At 36.7% G+C, this 16,375-nt stretch overlaps 1 protein-coding gene across 1 annotated transcript; it reads left to right on the top strand.

The window, feature by feature from the left end:
- The first annotated feature begins 12,315 nt into the window (after window positions 1-12,315).
- LOC144445995 (actin maturation protease-like) lies at window positions 12,316-15,761 on the top strand. The gene is made up of 6 exons (XM_078135664.1): window positions 12,316-12,611; window positions 12,975-13,052; window positions 13,555-13,679; window positions 14,819-14,942; window positions 15,096-15,166; window positions 15,424-15,761. The coding sequence occupies exons 1-6, from the start codon at window positions 12,460-12,462 to the stop codon at window positions 15,759-15,761; spliced, it is 888 nt and encodes a 295-aa protein (XP_077991790.1). The 5' UTR covers window positions 12,316-12,459.
- Window positions 15,762-16,375: the final 614 nt, after the last annotated feature.

The following is a 16,375-nucleotide window of genomic DNA, read 5'->3' as shown; positions in this document are numbered from 1 at the left end:
AGGCGACGGCAATACTTCCGTTTTAGTCATTTATGGTGCTGATTACTTTATTACCCAATCATTTGAGTATTGTATATTTTACGTTTATAAGAATTTAATGGAATAATAAAATGATGGATTCAGTCTTTGGAAGAGACGGTCTGAGACTAGGAGCTTCGATCTGCTCCGTGGCCACTTCCAAATGATCCAGGTTAACCATGAACATTGTGTGTAGTCTGAGCTAATTCCCTAAAAGTCCAAGTCGATCCCGTGTACAGAGTGGAGAGTGGAGAGAGACTCAGAGAGTAACATTGAAGGGGGTTACCTTAACAGTAGAGGTATCCCCTTCTATTTGTAACAGATACAAAAGTACGTACAGTTACAGTGACGAACACTTCAAGTATTTAAAAGATAAGTGAAAGTATAACTTGAGGATCATCGATGTTACAGTGTTACACTAACACATGTACTCCATCCGGGCCTGCCTGTTCCTGGGCATTATACTGTTATTTGAAGCTATGGGCGGCAATTTATTGTTTGTAATAAGATATTCACCAAAAATACATGTAACAAAAACATCAAAATCATATCTTTATAGTACATTCAAAGTGCCATGAAATGTACGTCTGTCGAAATGCTTGTTTGGGTATAGGGGCAGATGCCAGGTTTGTGCGTTTTGGGGAGTAATATTTGCTGTACCCGAAGTATTCTACTTTATACAGAGACATACTAACTCATCACTTGCTACTAGCTGAACTCAAACCTAGCGTTTAGGCACATTATAGAAATACGTTAAGTATACTACTAAAGTTATTCTACTAACTGTCGCCATTGCAGTTACGCGTCAGAAAATGTGGCAATTTATTTATTTCCCTTCATCTGTTACAATGTCATCAATAATACATAATCTACATATGCCGATTCTTTTGCTATCGAAGTCTGGAAAGTAAAGTCCATAAAGTAAGAACACGTTAAATATAACAAAAACCAAGAACAGATAGGAGAAACTTGTTAATATAAAATGTTCTAGGTCCAGTAAAGTTATAACTGACGTTTCGGGAATAACCCTTCCAAGACTGAATCCTTAAACTACTCTAAGTATTTGAAAGATAACTGGCAGTATGATTTTGGATATTATCAATGGCCTAAAGAAGAGACCAATATAGCAGTCAGTACGCTATAGATAGAGCTATTTTTACCTTTCGCTAAATAGAACACACCTACCAACTAGGCTTACACTGGAAACGACAATCCACGGAGGGGTTTACAAAGTCAGATGCAGTAGTTGCATTCGACAGTGGCTAGTAGCACAGATGCGGAGGAGGACACTCAGGGAGGGAGATACAATCGGGGGTTTACCGCTGTAAGAAACATTTGTGATACATGTATACCACGACTTTCAGAACCATTTCTGTAACATAGCTACCTATTCGCTTCATGACAATACAAATAGCAAAATCGACAAACGAAATACATGACCATGATCATGGAACTCGTTCACAACTGTCAGTTCTATTCAGGTTTATTGAATAACAAGTCAATTCGAAATTTAAAAAAAAAAAGATTTAGCATTTCATTAACATGCTTATTATGTCAGTTGTGGTATGTTAGTTAGTACAATATATATACAGTTATCGACATGTTCTCTCATTTTTCTTGCCGATTGTCATGCACGAACTGTCAAGATTACAATATTAACGCTTTGAAATGTTATTATGATATTTTAACAGGGGTAATGACACTTACCCAACGTAGCTGACACCGACAGTAGTGTTAGAAAACACAACGCTAGTCCAACCATAGTATACTCCGGTCGTGAATCGACAAGCTTGGCGATCCCAAAAGCTTCCACAACCCTTCCTACACCGAGTGTGGCTTAGTACCACCTATAGTATCAGATAATGAAACATACATAGCCTAAGAAAATATTCTATGTTTCCTTATTAAGTAAGAAGTTGCCTAGGGCATTTCTAGCGTTCGGGGAACAACAAACAACTTGAACGCCATTGTTAATACTCTCTCAGACTCTGAGATTACATTCAGTTAACCATGTCGGTATTTTTTTTGTTTTCTTTTGTCTTCTTGCTTTTCTTTGGTTTCTAATACACAGTCATGGTTTCCAAGATAAACTTAAAACCCGTTATATGCAGAAAACACTGTCAATAGACACTGCAATATGATATACCACAGTATCCAACACAAACGTAAACCCGTTATATGCAGAACTCACTACTTCGAATGGGTTTCATGTCGTTGTAAATGTTTCCGAGCTGTTTTCTTTCACCTGTAGCTACTTGTTGGCACTGTAATTGATGTAATGGAAGTATAGAAAGTTTGGTTTTGGCAGCTGAACTTCAATATTCATGAAAAGTAACAACATCTTCTGTGTTCATGTGGGTTTTTTTAAATTCATCATCGAAAACTGCGTGGATCGGATTATGTACAGAGTGACATAGATGAGGAATGGTCCGACTTCACTAAAATTACACCATCATCGTACTTACTAAAAAGTAAAAAAAATCTACGTAACTTTCTCAAGTTACATCATACCCTGCCCCTGGTTATATGATAAGCATCGATGTCTAAAGACAATGGCAACATAACAATTGTCGCTGTTATGAAAGCGACACACTCTATGAACAGTCAAATGGTCTATGAGTAGGAGTGGTTGTCTTCTCCGCCCCATAATTATACGAACATGAATTTTTAATAGTAAAATCCAACTTTCCATTTAATTCCTTCGTCCGTTAGATGGTATGTGGGTAGTTGTAAAGACAGTGTTCATAATCTCTTCGTAATGAAAAAAAATCGTATCTTTATTGGACGGTATCATGAAAATATTTAATTTTTGACTTTACAAAACAGTCACACTTGTTGAAAAATTGTTAAAACTGTTGAAATACTTGTTTCATTGTCACAATGAATTGATAAGTCGACGCGACTTCCATCTCACGAGACAGCAGGATGATTTGAATTCATTGTAATTCCAGACCATGCAATCAAGTATGACAATGTATTAGTACAATTACGTAAATTACGTTCCATACCAACAATACGTGCACTTATTTGGAAGCAATTATACTTTGAGACTTGTCTTGAGGAAGGACGTCTGAGGAAGGTTACAAGTTGATAAGCAGCCAAAAACGTGTCAAAATAATCAGACATCTTACTCTGCTCTGTGTGCACTTTCCATGTTTCTCTAAACTATTAGTAAACAGATGGTGATACACACACACACCCAAATAGAGAGAGAGAGAGCGAGAGAGAGAGAGAGAGAGAGAGAGAGAGAGAGAGAGAGAGAGAGAGAGAGAGAGAGAGAGAGAGAGAGAGAGAGAGAGAGAGAGAGAGAGAGAGAGAGAGAGAGAGAGATATTTGATAAGGAATCTTATATTACGCCTTAATCTCTTAGCCCACTTCTTTTTTTTTGTGTCGGTATAACACTTGAGGAATTTGTCATTTACCGTTGTGTCATCTATTCTATATCTACAGTCGTATGATAAGTACAATACATGTTTATGTTTATAGATTCAATATCGCAAGTTTTGATTTCCAAGCTCACAAGCAAACGTGATACGTGAAATACTTCGTTAACTTAAACCCAATGAGCTCTTTAGCTGATTCACACAAACTGAAATAAGTTAGTTGGATGTTCCAGATTTTGCTGAACTCTTCCACCGTACACTTCCCAAAGTATGCTATGAACACATACATGACATAATGATTCCACTGGCTACTTCCCAAATAAAAGCTAGCTCTTAAGGCTACCGTATGATGTGTACACAAAAGTGATATAATGAAACCTTCATGCCTTCAGGTACCATGAGTATCACTTTCTTTCTAACATCTCGACTACTTCATTACACTCACCTGGTGTATACCCAGTCACGCTTTGCCAAAGATTATTCAACTTAAAACACAAATTTCCTTTTTTTGTAAATCAGATACACCAGTGTGTTGCGCAATATGCCATATGGAGCAAATTTGGACTTTTGGCCGTGAGTAAGTTGTCGCTGATAGGTTTTGCTCGACGATTCCCCCCCCCCCCACCTCCCAAAAAAGAAGAAAAAGAAATTGAAACAAAATGAAGTAAAATATGCGTTTCCAATGACATTGGCAGGCTGAGCGAGACCGTCAACATTTATATAAACGGAAAGCAATTCTTTTGAGAAATGAGATATTATCTCAATCTTAAAATCTTAACCATGTGCTTCATGTATCATCTCCAAACACACACTAAGCTTACTAGATTCTCACTAGTTTGACGTTGACAAAATACTCGGACTAAGCGCGAAAGTTTGATTGTTGATATTTCTGCAGGATGGCGCAAAGTAGTGAACGCATCAGGGTTGTACATGGATAAATAAGCTCGAAAAATTAGATTTGATTTTCATAAATTATAAATTATGCTATTGATTAGAAGAGACATACACACACACACACACACACACACACACACACACATATATATATATATATATATATATATATATATATATATATATATATATATATATATATATATATATATATATATATATATATATATTAAGCCGTGTACACAAGAAGTGACATTGGCAAGAAAATATACCAAATGAATATATATATATATATATATATATATAGTTTTGGTAGTACTGGAACTCTTTCTTGGGTGTAACTCGGAGTTTCACGCATATTGCGATCATCAGACACGTGCCATGTGTCTGATGATCGCAATATGCGTGAAACTCCGAGTTACACCCAAGAAAGAGTTCCAGTACTACCAAAACTATTACGCTCTGCCACTGCGGTATAGAGCACTGTCTTAGCAGATTGATACTCACCGAGTTATATATATATATATATATATATATATATATATATATATATATATATATATATATATATATATATATATATATATATATATATATATATATATATATATATATATATATATATATATATATATATATATAACGTTCTAATCACCCGTGTATGGCGTTGAATGCCTGCCAATATTCGAAAATTAAATACTGCAATGACTATATGCAATACTGCAATGACTATATGCAATACTGCAATGACTATATGCAATATGACTACATGAGATGACTACATGCAATATGACTACATGAGATGACTACATGCGATATGACTACATGAGGTGACTGCATGCGATATGACTACATGAGATGACTACATGCGATATGACTACATGAGATGACTACATGCGATATGACTACATGCGATGTGACTACATGAGATGACTACATGCGATATGACTACATGAGATGACTACATGCGATATGACTACATGCGATGTGACTACATGAGATGACTACATGCGATATGACTACATGCGATGTGACTACATGCAATACTGCGATGCGAGATGATGACATGATATGCGGCGATTTTGTAATGACGTTATGCCATTCGTAGATTATTCGATATGCATAATGCGAGTATTAATATGAAACAGGCTAGGGAGTACTGTCTAACAAGAAGAAACAGGTCAAGAGTGAACCACGTGGCTTCCGTTGTCTCTTGCTGAGAATTGCTCTCGTCTAGCGTCTGCCCATGGCTTCCACTTCGACCACAGCCTCCATAATCCGTAATTTACAGTCGAGTGTTCATTCCTTACTGGTAGACCTGCGATCACTAAATGATAGAAACTTTGATGGCTTCCAACGGAAGTGTGTAACCCTTGTGCGTCTGGCATTTAATTTAGACGCTTTAGGTATAATTGACAATAACGTCGTAAGTCACCTACATTTGTTGCCACAATTTTCTGTTTGGTTTTGGCACACGGTAATAGAGAGAGTAAAAAGATGCTGTTCTATCACACACATATTATATTGAGAAAACTACATATTTCATACATGTTTGATTTTCAATTAAATAAACATCGTTGACAGTTTTTATGCCATGGTATGGTGACACACTGAAAATACAAATCGGAAACTTGATTGGTGAGCTCAAACATTCAGATAGACCGGTCAGTTTCTCCAGCTTGGGGGATGGGTGTTTTTTTCCATTGGGCCGACAAAAAGTCACTGACCCCCCTGAATAAAGTTTCATAGCATCTGACAGTAAGTTGTAGAGGGAAGAGCTTTGAGACTGGGATATGTCCACCTCTTGTGTGAGTGTGTGTGAATGGGGGGGGGGGGGTTTCTAGGGTCTCCCCCTAGAAAACGACCTGGAGGATTTTCACTTCTAAAGGCAATGTTTTGGCTATTCACAGACACTTTCAGACAATAATGTACAAATTTTACAAGACAGCTCTAACATGTAAAAAGCAACTCTGTGAGGTTGAAACATTTTTGAAATAAAGTTTCATAGCATCTTGACAGTAAGAGGTGGAGGGAAGAACTTTGATTTGAGGCTTGGACATGTCTACCTCTTATGGGGGGTCCTAGGGGATCTCCCCTAGAAGCTTTTCAAGTTTTTTTTTTTTTACCAATTTTGGTGAATCTTATTGTTGGTTTAACGAATGAGTGGCCTCTGGGCCATGGGGGGATGGAGTCCAAGGCCCCCCCCCGCCAGATCTTCAGTTTTTTGTTTCTATTTAGGCAATTTTTAGGTTATTCATAGCCTCTGAGATATATCATGCCAAGCATCGAAAAGCTAAAGTAAATATAACTTTTTACATAAGTTTTCCATGTTATAAAAGTGGGCCTGTAACATTGGTATAGGGGCATTGATATTGCATGTATAGTAAAGTTACTGATGTGTTAGAGCACTTTAGGAGGTCATACCTAGTGTACAATAGAAACTTGAATTTGAGTTGTGGTGTCGATACATGTAGTGTCTGAAATAGGAAGTATATCATCCCTTTTGACAAATTCAGACGAGAACAATTTAGATTAAGTTCTTTTATAAACTATCCAATAGTATGAAGGTTACCATTACAAAACCTTCAAGTTCACTTTTGCCCCAAAGTGTAAGATAAGTGAAGCATTGATTGTGAAACAGCCAAACACTTACATGGCATGTTCTGTAACTAGTGTTGTAGCTAGGTAATACATGTATTATATGTATAATTTTATGTATAGTTATGTTTGAACCCTTACATGAAGTAATATTTAAACCATTTATGAAAGAAACAGAGACAAGAACAAATATATATATGTACCACAGGCTAACGAAACTGACTGGTCCCTGACATGTGTTTGAAACTGTTTGTCATGATTTGACAAGTGTCCTGGTTGGAGAGGTACGAGCAAGTTGAACAGTATACTCGAACCTGTGCATCATTTCCCTGCCAAGACATTTTTTTTCTAGCAGCAGTGGTCCATCTCTTTTTTCCATCACCCTCTCATATCCGGATTTTTTTTCAAGCAAATCCATTTGGCATCTTTTTTCCCCCGATCTCTTCCAAGCCCCCCCCCCCCAGGATATCAAATGGTCCACCACTTACCACGTGCAACATGCTGAGGAGTACTCCCTAGCCTGTTACATATTAATACTCGTATTATGCGTATTGAATAATCTACGAATGGCATAACGTCATTACAAAATCGCCGCATATCATGTCATCATCTCGCATCGCAGTATTGCATATAGTCATCTCATGTAGTCATGTCGCATGTAGTCATCTCATGTAGTCATATCGCATGTAGTCATCTCATGTAGTCATCTCATGTAGTCATATCGCATGTAGTCACCTCATGTAGTCATATCGCATGTAGTCATCTCATGTAGTCACATCGCATGTAGTCATATCGCATGTAGTCACCTCATGTAGTCATATCGCATATAGTCATCTCATGTAGTCATATCGCATATAGTCATTGCAGTATTGCATATAGTCATTGCAGTATTGCATATAGTCATTGCAGTATTGAATTTTCGAATATTGGCAGGCATTCAACGCCATAACCCGTGTCTAACGTCTCCCTATTTATATGGCTCTTGTTATTTCTTACTCAATTCACCTTCAGTAGTAGTACCATGCCATTACTAGCATCTAGCCCATCGTCAGCAGGATCACTAGTCACGCGCTAGCGCATGTCAATAACGCACGCGAAGATGCAATGTGCCACAATGTAGCGAATCTTGGAAAAGTAGCTTGGTGATTGGCGGAAAGTTGTGGATGCTATAAATAGATTGCTACTTCTCTTCAAGACGGCCATTTTTTTTTCAGATAGTGAAACATTTTTACAGCACAAGCTTGCACAAATTTTATACCCGAAAATCAGAGTTCAGCATGGCTACTATTCGAAATTCTCGGCTTTATTTTTCCTCAGTTTTACAGAGAGCCGTTGATTCTGCTGGAAATAGTCCTACATCGCTAACTAGTACTAGTTGTACAAGTTTAGACCTCGCATGTAGTCCATGGTGGTTAGATCATCCATTTACGATTACTACACCAAAACAAATACATCATCCGATCGACTGCAGTTACAGCTGCCCCTCTCAATTCGTCCATGCAAGTACACCGTCGTCAACCGCATTACCGGTGTCGCCGACAGAGTGCGCAATAGTCCATCATAGTCAGGGCATTTGTGATGACATTTTAGCCCTTCCATTTGATTATGTGGAAGTAGACGGCCAGAGGGATGCAACGTGCCCATACACGACCCCGAGAAGGTATGATTTGTTGTCAAAATACACAGTGTACCAACATTTACATTCTAATAGATACATATGGCTATCATTTACAGTGATCAAATGACTAAAAGTACATTGCTACCGTAAGAAATGTCACAGCATAAATTATTTATACTTTGTGGTAATATTTACATTTTGAAGGTCCTTTCAATAAAATCATGCTAATGTCGATGAATATTCATGAATGCTTAGCTATATAAAGGCAAGCAGAAGAAAATGTCGAAATAATGTTTCTGAGACCAAATGCTGAGGTATTCTGCCATGCACGTAACAATCAAATGTATATCAAAACTTATTATAATGAAGGGTCATATTCATAAAAGTGTATTTCAATACTTCACAGCTGGTCAGTGGAAGGTAGATTGCAGCATTCCCGTGTGCAACATAAATCTGATGAAAAATTTGACGAGTTTGATGTCTCAAGTCCATGGAGTGATTTCTCAATCGTTCCACTGTCTGGGGAAGATCAAGTGATCCCCGACTTTCTGCAGATTATCGGTAAGACGAGCATGTATGCTCCTCATTGTGAAATACAAATGCCAAATGCAAATAAAGAGCTGGGGAGCCGAGTTGAACAACTTAGCCCACATCGTTACATATATGATATAGACCCGTTCCACTTTCTAATATTCACTGATTTCAGTTCATAAAACCTTATCCTAACTTAACAGTTGGTTACACTGTAAAATATACATATATACTGTTGAGCTTTTCTTGACATCTCAGCAATACTTTACTCCAACAGATATATTTACTGGGTGTGCTTTTTTAACCACAACATGTGAGATTGCCTCTATCAGTATTTCATTTATTTTGTGTCTAATTTCTCAAAGAGAATAGATGTTATTTGGCACGTAGGAAGAGTAACTTAAAGATTGAACATTAGACCAAATGTTGTTTATCCTGACCAGTATTTTGGTATAATGGTATCTGTATGTGGAACTATGGTTATGAAAGACAAAGTTCATATAGCCAGGTTGATTGCAATGACTAGGACATTAATTTTTATCACGTGGAAGATTTGGACCAGATGTCATTTAATTTCACAAAGGAAGTACAATGTCCACAATTTCACAGACGTAATATCTTAGACTGTCATGTACTTATACTACAATTTAAATTCAAAGTCTCTCTGTCTCTATGTATCTGTCTGTCTGTCTGTCTGTCTGTCTGTCTGTCTGTCTGTCTGTCTGTCTGTCTGTCTCACTCTCTCTCTGTCTCTCTGTCTCTGTCTGTCTGTCTGTCTGTCTGTCTGTCTCTCTCTCTCTCTCTCTCTCTCTCTCTCTCTCTCTCTCTCTCTCTCTCTCTCTCTCTCTCTCTCTCTCTCTCTCTCTCTCTCTCTCTCTCTCTCTCTCTCTCTCTCTCTCTCTCTCTCTCTCTCTCTCTCTCTCTCTCTCTAGATGATGATCTTGAAAGTAAAGTGACAAGTATTGATGGCACCCACAATGACTTAGCTGTTTTACAAGAATGTGTGTCAAGTCATGAACAAGGAAATGATAACGTCTTTCCCCATGCTGGCAACAACACGAGTATGACCTCAATTAGTCTTAAGGAAGCAGAAATATTGGACAACATTGACATTGGTGATTACATCCAACAATTAATAGATAACAACGATTCTAAGTGTAGCAAGAAAAGAAACAAGGTAAGAAAGGTACCTTGCAAGAATCTCAATTTGTTATCATATGTTACTAAAAGTTGTCTGTATTTGTCTGTAATTGTATATCCACTTCAAAGTTTGCTACTTTCTCATTATTGGCAAGACTTATTACTAACATGATTAACTTCGATTTCTATGGGAAAAGGGTTGGGTCAAATAGACATGATTATTTTAAGTGGCCTTGAAAATTCAGTATGTCATAACTCAGTCTCATGCTTATCTGAGTATTACGATAGATAGAGGACAAGAGATTGCATTGACAGGTAAACTTACAAGGTAACTTGTTATAATACGCAACACAAGTTTAGAATAGTTTCAACTTTTCAGATAACCTAAATTCAACCCAGAGTGCTCTTAAGTCATAATGGTTTTAATGAACATTTCCCAAGATTCCAAGGGGCACAAGACAGTTACAAAATACACAGACCTCAAGCCATATTGTGTCTTGGCTGAAATAGGAGTAGAGAGGTCTTTTAGCGGAAGTACAAACAGCTAGAGTTGGTATATAGCCTCTATATTATCTCATATACAAGAGCATACTCTGCCATACTGCATTCTTTACAAGCCTTGCCACTGCCATTTGTTGCTGAATAGTAAGATTTGAACCACACCAGTTCCAGTCAAACCAGCTGTAAATTTATGGACCTGGTAGGATAGGGGTTGCTATGTGAAGGATTTAGTCCTGTGCACTTATAATTACTGTAATGGAGTGTATGCTTCGCGGGGAGTTTAGATAGAAAAAAAGGTTGTTGTGTCATTATAGGTCTGTGCCAGGGATAAATAATTGTAAAGTGCTTTGAGCAGTGCCGTGCCAGCTGCAGAAAGTGTGATAGGACAATTTACATTATGACTTTGAGCAACTCCAACTAGAAGATGTGTGGTTTTAAACCACTAGAACACCATAATATTTTCAATCTTTCAAATGAAAAAAAAAGAAATTTATATCTGTCACTTTGATTTAAAAAAAAGAGAAGGTGATATGACAACACAAATACTTTTACTATTTTTTTCAGAAGAAAACCGGTAAAGTTCAGAGCCCAGAAGAGGTGGAGAGAAGAAAAGCTATAAATAGGGCAAGCTGTCAGCGATACAGGCTGAAGAAAAAACAGGAAAAGATGAAAAAGGAAATGAATTTGAATAATGATGAAAATATTTTCATGTGAAGAAGTCAGATGAATATAAACATATAAGATAATTCTAGAACAATATACAGAATGGTGGGAGTATTTATTTTTCTCAAAAACTTTCTTCATGTGTAAAAAAGTTATCTTTTAATCTGTAATCGGTATTCATTCTAAAGATGCATTTAAAAACTTACATCAGTTGTAAAAATAGAAACAGAGTACTTAATGTATATCAAATTTGTAATATTTATTGAGATTTTGAATGGAAATATTTATTGAGATTTTGAATGAAAAATAAATTATCCTTATTTGATCATACAAGTTTGAATTAGTGATATTTTTATAATTTCTCAAAACCCTTCAGGTGAAAGGTTAGCTAAGAGTGGTTTGTAAACTGTGTCCTGTGATTAAAACATTTATAAAAAAGAAAAGAATCATGACAAACATACATCTTTTTTTCCTAAAGTATGTCCCTGTGAAACAAACACAAAACTAGAAATAAACTGAACATGCATAACTCATTATGACTGTGAATATCACCAGAAATGAAAGGGGCCTTTCATACTATGACAAGCCATACCTACCAGCCAAAACCTATTGTGTCTGTTCATGTCATTCATTTTCTGACTTCTCAGTTTGTTTTGACTTCATTTAATAATATTGATGATTCAATTTCAGTCTTTTATATATAGGATAACTTTTCATTTCAACAAGATTTTGTTCTCGCTTGTTTATGAAATGGGTAGAAGTTTAAAAGATATGGATAGCAACAAAAATAGCTTTGCAGTTTGTACATGGTATGAGCTTTACTCGTTCTGATCACAGACAAAGAAGAAATTTCTTCCTTGTCTGTGTTCGTTCGTTCTGATATGTGCAACCATGGCTGTAAAGGGCGCCACCACCGATGACTAGTTGGACAAATGCTCGTTGAACTTTCACCTCACATGTTCATCAGTCGTACCATTCACATGCCATGGTAAAGAGGGTCTTGTGGTACTGGAGAGGGGCGCCGTTTATAATCATATCACTAAGCCGGGAGTAGCACATGGTGGTCAGTTTCAGATCGTGTGTCACCAGTCAACTGCCGGGACCAACTGTGCCATGTCTTTGTTCACAAATTCCATTCCTCCTCCTCCTCCACCACCGCCGCCGCCACCACCTCTACTAGCGCATCCTTCAGAAGTCAGTCGGAATCAAAAAGTGTTATCACCATCTCAAGAAATTGAACTTGCTTTGAAAAGAGTTGCAGTCGGGTAAGGAATGCAATACTTATTACTTGTTCTCATTTTCCTTCCCGATCATGCTGAAAAATTATTTTGATTTCACTTCTTCCCCTCCCCTCAAATAAAATAAATTGAAGGGTGATAGTTATACACCTTTTTTAAATAAAATTTTTTGTCAGGTTTGTATTTTTTGGTTGTTTGCACAAATGAAATATTCCGTTGAATTTGATAATGTACAACAGGATAAAGTTTTCCATTTGTTTTGGTTTTTAGCCTACTTTGCAATTATTTTTATTTCTTTGTAAAATTGAGGCGTAATACTTGAGAGAAAGAGATATTGCATTGAATTTTCTTCCGACCTTGATACTGTAAGTACAATGTTCACTTTGGCAGGTTGAATGATGATGATCAGCAGTATGTATGGTATGCATGGAATTTACCAGTCAATTCAATTCTACAAGACGGTCCAAAGTAAGTAGAAGAATCTGATCAGAAGGAAAGTTTAAGGGTTTAAATTGCTTCATTTAATTTTAAACCAGATTTCTATTTTTACATGTCGCTTGTCCGACTTATTGGTATCAAAATGGACTACTAAGAATTATTACATCGGCACCACTAAGTTCAGTTATCTGAAACTTATGGACAAAAGCTATCCATATGTTGCCATGAATTTGATTTTCTGAGAAAAATGGCTACTTTACTAGTAAAAACTGTACAACTTATGTTTAAGAAAAATTATTTGCTGTTAGAATATCACCATGGGCACTAGTACCAGTTTATGGAAATGGATAGTATCACCCTTTTTCATATGTGTAGTTTTGTCACAACTGGCTGAACTGCCAATCTTCACATTCCATCCATCTTTTCGCACCAGACTGGTTAAAAAAGGTAGAATGTGAAGTTTCATCAGTAAAAACTTTTTAAACATTCTACATGAAACTACTTACTACATGACATGAATGTCGTCCCATAGATGTGGACTGGTGGCTCTGTGCATGGCAGCTAGCATATTGTACCCAGACAATAACCTGAGTGTAGAGGATGTGTTCCAAGCAGCAAGGCAGGCAGGCTATACTTGTCAGGGAGAGATGTTCTCAGGTTGGTATAGTCAAATTCCACAGCTTCATCATACAATAGGATTGCAAGCATAGGTCTAAGTATGCATAATATTTTTTATAGTCAAGCAATGCAGTAAAATGTGGCGTGGATTGTCAAAAAACTTGTTGACATTTGTAATACCAACATTTCCTACGAAAAAGTATAACAGTTTAGAGTGCAGCATGAAAATTCTTTTGATATTGTCACTGTCTTTAGACTTTGTATTCATTCATTCATTCATTCATTCATTCATTCATTCATTCATTCATTCATTCATTGTTTATTGTTCTTCATATAAAATTGATGAATTGATGTGTAGTTTACATGTAATCTCTTTGCAAACTTCTTATGGTTCACCAGTACAAATACTACTCCAGACTTTGATTACAGCGCCACCAACGTCACCATCAAGTTTATTCTATTTGAGTTCTAGATTGAACAACAATACTTGGATAAATAAGATACATGAATAAAACAATTTACCCTTTATATGAGTGTTGACCTGAAAATAAATGTCTCCATCTATCTTTGCAGTACTTGAAAGTGAATTTGAAAAAAAAAACCATTGTAACATTGCACACAGGTCATTTTGACTTGTCAATGAATAGTATAGTCCATGGGAAGAGAATGTATATTGAAGTCTGCCCCCTTGTGGTCAGAAGATGACAGGTGGAAATAAGGATAAATTTACTGCTAAATTAATGAAGGGTGTCTCAATACAATGTCTAGAATCCAGTTGTGTAAGAATTTTGCTCTCACTTTCCATCTACCAAGTCTGGCATTTTGCTAGCAACCTATTTTTACTTTAATAAAGCTATGACCAGAAAACAGGTGCAAATTCTTATTGGGTTTTTAATTCTCCCCACTGTGAGGTGACATCAATAGCGTCACCAATTTATGATTTGAACCAACTTGGAGGGTTTTAATAGCTGTACGATTACCATATTTAACATCGTTGCATGAAATCGTAGGTTTGATTATATGATTGTTATAGTGAAATGACAAGCATCAAATGAGGAGAGCGAGAGCACATAAATGGATTCTAGGCTACATATTCATATTGAAATATTTCACCTTTTCACATATTTCTGGTCACAAGAGGGTGCTATTCAGGTTTGGTTGTTCCTTTCATTTTACAGCTGTCAACATGGGGAGACTTGGTGAATCTGTATACAGGTGTAATAGTCAAGTTAAAAAAGATGGTTTTCAGAATAAGTCATTTGTTCTACAACATCTTTGGCATGGTTTACCAATATTGATCCCGTATCTTTTTTCCAAGTTTTGTTAGAAAGTTTTCTACACCATTTTGAATGTACCCATGATCTTCATAGGTAACCATGTTATGAATCAGGAAGTCTTGAACATCATTATACTGTTAAGAATCAAATGTACAATCTTTAACAAAATTATTATCAGATATGATGCAGATAGTAACCATGAACCGTGTTATAAGCTTGGTCATAAAGCACACTGGGCCGTACTCACAGGTAGGTTAGATTGTATAGAATGGGGATACATATGAAAACCCTTTTTTTTGGGGGGGGGGGGGTTCAAACTTGACGCAGACATCAAACACATGTTCAGAGATTGCAAGAAGCATATTGCCATTTGATGATAAAATACATGCCACTTTCAGCCTACACAAATTACAAAATGTAATAGGGAGCTGTTGCTAAATTAGTCAAGTATATCCAAAATAAATTATTAAACCCCACGTTTTCTCTCCTATTTTTTGCCATTACAGGGTTTATAATAAGGAAGCTTAAATCAGTGGAAATACCTGGTCTACAACATTGCCAACAACACGAGAGCAATCTGAATCTTTATCACTTACCTTCAAGAGATGCATTGTCATTGTCATCAGATGTGTTATCAGATCTTAATAGTGTCTATGTACTTGCCAAGCAAGGAAAGAGTAAACACTTGCAGGCATGGCCGTATGATGATCTCAGAAATAGCAATAAACAACTACTATTTATGGACCCAGAAAGAAGTCAAGACATTGATAATTATGTTGTACCTGTTGATGGAATTGAAGCAGGGCTGGCTAATCAAACTGTCTTTCTTTCAAATGGGACATAACTTTTAACAATTTCTTCAACCATAGACTCTACACCAAATTTTGTGTATGCTTCAACTGGGAAATGACATTCAACACTAATAACAAATACATTTCTCGGAAAGTCAGAAAGTGAAATTCATTGGTATGAAGAAGCAAACCAGCCAGCTACATTGCTGCCAAGGGGATGTGTAGCCTATTTCAATCAACAAGCAAAACAGCCAAAAATGACTTAGCCTTGGTGTGTCAGGGTGCTTAGCCTATTTCAATCACTGAGCAAAACAGTCAACAGTGGCTTCCCCTTGCTGTCTAGGGGAATCAATGACCTATATTTTCACTCTTATTTAATTAGAGTCTCAATGAAAGTGTGCACCATAAATTTAGTTTTGTTTTGCTTTATAAATGTACAAAAGTTAATATTAAACACAATTGTGTGGGCGTCCCTTTTTGCGCATGCACACACACAATACAACCAAGCATCCTTGACAGGTTGGTATCAGACTTCTCAAAAGTCAATGCAAGGCAAGATATGTTTTTCAACAATGTGAACAAAGAGATGGTATTGCATGCGGTTTCATGATGACCAAGTATACCTATATACCTATCCATACAACAGAATCTACAAACAAAGGCTCTA

The sequence above is a fragment of the Glandiceps talaboti genome, chromosome 2, assembly GCF_964340395.1.
Source record: "Glandiceps talaboti chromosome 2, keGlaTala1.1, whole genome shotgun sequence".
Lineage (NCBI taxonomy): Eukaryota > Metazoa > Hemichordata > Enteropneusta > Spengelidae > Glandiceps > Glandiceps talaboti.
This window is presented reverse-complemented; position numbering and strand designations above follow the sequence as displayed.